Source organism: Bison bison, unplaced genomic scaffold (genome assembly GCF_000754665.1).
Source record: "Bison bison bison isolate TAMUID 2011002044 unplaced genomic scaffold, Bison_UMD1.0 scf7180017864259, whole genome shotgun sequence".
In the NCBI taxonomy this organism is placed as follows: domain Eukaryota; kingdom Metazoa; phylum Chordata; class Mammalia; order Artiodactyla; family Bovidae; genus Bison; species Bison bison.
In genome coordinates, this window is record NW_011494831.1 from 3,719,662 (window position 1) to 3,721,994 (window position 2,333).

Sequence of the window (2,333 nt, forward strand, 5' to 3'; positions counted from 1 at the left end):
ACGCAGCGGTGGGTTCGCTCCGGGACCTCGGGTAAGGATCCCCACCCCCCAACTTTCTCGCGTCCGGGCTCTTCTAGTGGGGTTGTAAGGAAAGGAGTGGGGCTCCGAGCTGAGCGGTCAGCGGGGGATGTTAGGGACTGGCTTTTCCCGCCTCGATGTTCTGAGTTGTTTGTTCACCCCTCCCAGTCCCAGGGACCCCAGTCTGCTCGCCCCACACGCGAAGGTCCACCCTGAAGCCACTGGGGCTGGGACTCAGCACCCACAGGACCCCTACATCATGTTGGTACAGGGGCTTTCACAGTGCCCAGTCACAGAAAACACCTGGGCATACTCGAGTGCCTCTGCCTGCTCTGAGCTTCCTGAAACCCAGGCATGTTGGAGATGATGGACTGGGGCAGAGTTGCTGGTGTTTGCTCAGCCTTGTGTTCCCACACAGCCACTGAGGCATTTGCCTGTGGCTAGAGTGCTTCTTGCAGCACCCGGGATCCCTAAGTTCACACTACACACCCCTGGGACTGCCTGTCCTGTATGGGATGTAAAGCTACCCGTCTTTGCCCTGTGACTGGTCCTGAGAAGGTGAAGGCGGTAGGAAGTGACACCGGGCAGAGCAGCAGCCCACCAAGCAGGTACCTTCTTTTCAGACAGCTTTCCCCGCTGCCATATCAGCATCTCAAAGGAGGAAAAGGAAGGGAAATAGTGACAGGAATTTACGAGCGGAAGAGTTGTGTGTATCTTAGGATCAGAGAGCTCAGAAATTTGCCTAGCATCACACAGCAAAGGGCAGGAAGAAGCTGGACTGGGTTTCAGTTATATGGATAGTTCACCTGCCCCTCTCTGCCTCACTGCTTAAAAACACACAGGAGGAGTGTGTGTGTGTGTGTGTGTGTGTGTGTGTGTTCAGTGGTAGTGTTCGAGAGGGTGGCCCCCTGTTGGTGTGACAGTAGCTCAGGGGTCTTGGGCTCAGGGCCCCTCCCTTCCCTTCTACCTCCTACCTTCCTAACACCCGCCCCTGCACACGTTCAGGTATTAATAGAGCGGCCGGCTGCCAGGAAGGCTGCCATGTGTTTGATCTGACGTGGTTTTGCAGCCATATGTTCTCCACTTCGGGGGAGCACCCCCTCCTTCCCTTCCTCCTTACATTTGCCAGAGGCGGGGGTGCAGGAGGATGCCAACAGCAGAGCAGGGTCTGGGCTGTCACCTTGGGTGGAGAGCTGGCTGCCTGTTGCACTGACTGGGTACAGCAGTGATTCCGAGGGTAGTACCTGCCCCAGGCTATGAGGGCGCCCCACTGTTGCAGCCTGGCTTGCTTTCCTTTTGGTGGTTGGGCCCGACTTAACATTGCCCAGCAGGGAGGCATGGGGAACCGGTCACTTCCTTACAGCTGGGAGGAACTTGGCAGTGGTAGAAATGGTGCCTGGAGAGCTTGTCGTGTTCCTTCCCGCAGCCCTGGTTAGGCCACCTTCCGTCCCACACTGTCCTGCCTGTGCTGCCTTGGCCACTGGCTAGGAATGAGCCTTCTGACACAGAAACTAGGTGCTAGGAGAGGATGGGGGATATTTCCAGATGCAGGGTGCCTGTCAAGCAGAATGACACATTCTCTTTCCCACCTCTCAGGCCTGAAGCTCATGGGGGCCCCAGTGAAGCTGACGGTGTCTCAGGGACAGCCGGTGAAGCTCAACTGCAGTGTGGAGGGGATGGAAGAGCCTGAGATACAGTGGGTGAAGGATGGGGCTGTGGTCCACAGCATGGATCAGGTGTACATCCCCGTCAGTGAGCAGCACTGGATTGGCTTCCTCAGGTGCAGGACTGGGGGAGGGTGTGGGATGCCAGTCTGGGGGCATGTTGTGTTCTTGCCATGAGATTTGGGAGCTGAGGGCAATGCTGATGCCCAGAGGTCTGTGGTTTGGTTTTGTTTTTTAAATTCGGCCACCTGTGGCTACTTCCAGAAGTGGGGGAAGGCTGAACCCATTGAGTCTGCCCAGCAGAGCTGCCCCCCTTGACTCTGGGAGGCCCTGTGTCCTGTTTCCACAGCCTGAAGTCAGTGGAGCGCTCTGATGCGGGCCGGTACTGGTGCCAGGTGGAGGATGGTGACGAAACCGAGACCTCCCAGCCAGTGTGGCTCACGGTAGAAGGTGAGGAGGCAGAGCCACAGGGGTGTGTTGACCTGAGCAGGCGCTGTCTGCTAGGGACCACACCTATGCCCAAGGAAGCTCAGTGGAATCTGGGCGGCCGCATTGCCTTCTGGGACCCGACTGCACCAGACTCCAGGCCCAGCCCCTACATGCAAGACCTGGGGATTTGAGAGCCAAGGGGATGGACGGCTAGGACCCATC

The 2,333-nt window shown here is 57.8% G+C and overlaps 2 protein-coding genes across 2 annotated transcripts in view; one reads left to right on the top strand and one right to left on the bottom strand.

Annotated features, from left to right (window-relative positions):
- Positions 1-1,339, bottom strand: part of RPAP1 (RNA polymerase II associated protein 1) — a 24,789-nt gene extending 23,450 nt beyond the window's left edge. Inside the window, exon 1 of the mRNA XM_010848055.1 lies at positions 1,139-1,339. Within this exon, the coding sequence (XP_010846357.1) occupies positions 1,139-1,339 (201 nt within the window). The remainder of the gene's footprint in view (positions 1-1,138) is intronic.
- The window catches only part of TYRO3 (TYRO3 protein tyrosine kinase), a 16,546-nt gene continuing 14,662 nt past the window's right edge, over positions 450-2,333 (top strand). The window contains exons 1-3 of the mRNA XM_010847991.1: positions 450-626; positions 1,615-1,798; positions 2,032-2,132. Coding sequence (XP_010846293.1) covers positions 1,626-1,798; positions 2,032-2,132 — 274 coding nt within the window. The 5' untranslated portion in view covers positions 450-626; positions 1,615-1,625. The remainder of the gene's footprint in view (positions 627-1,614; positions 1,799-2,031; positions 2,133-2,333) is intronic.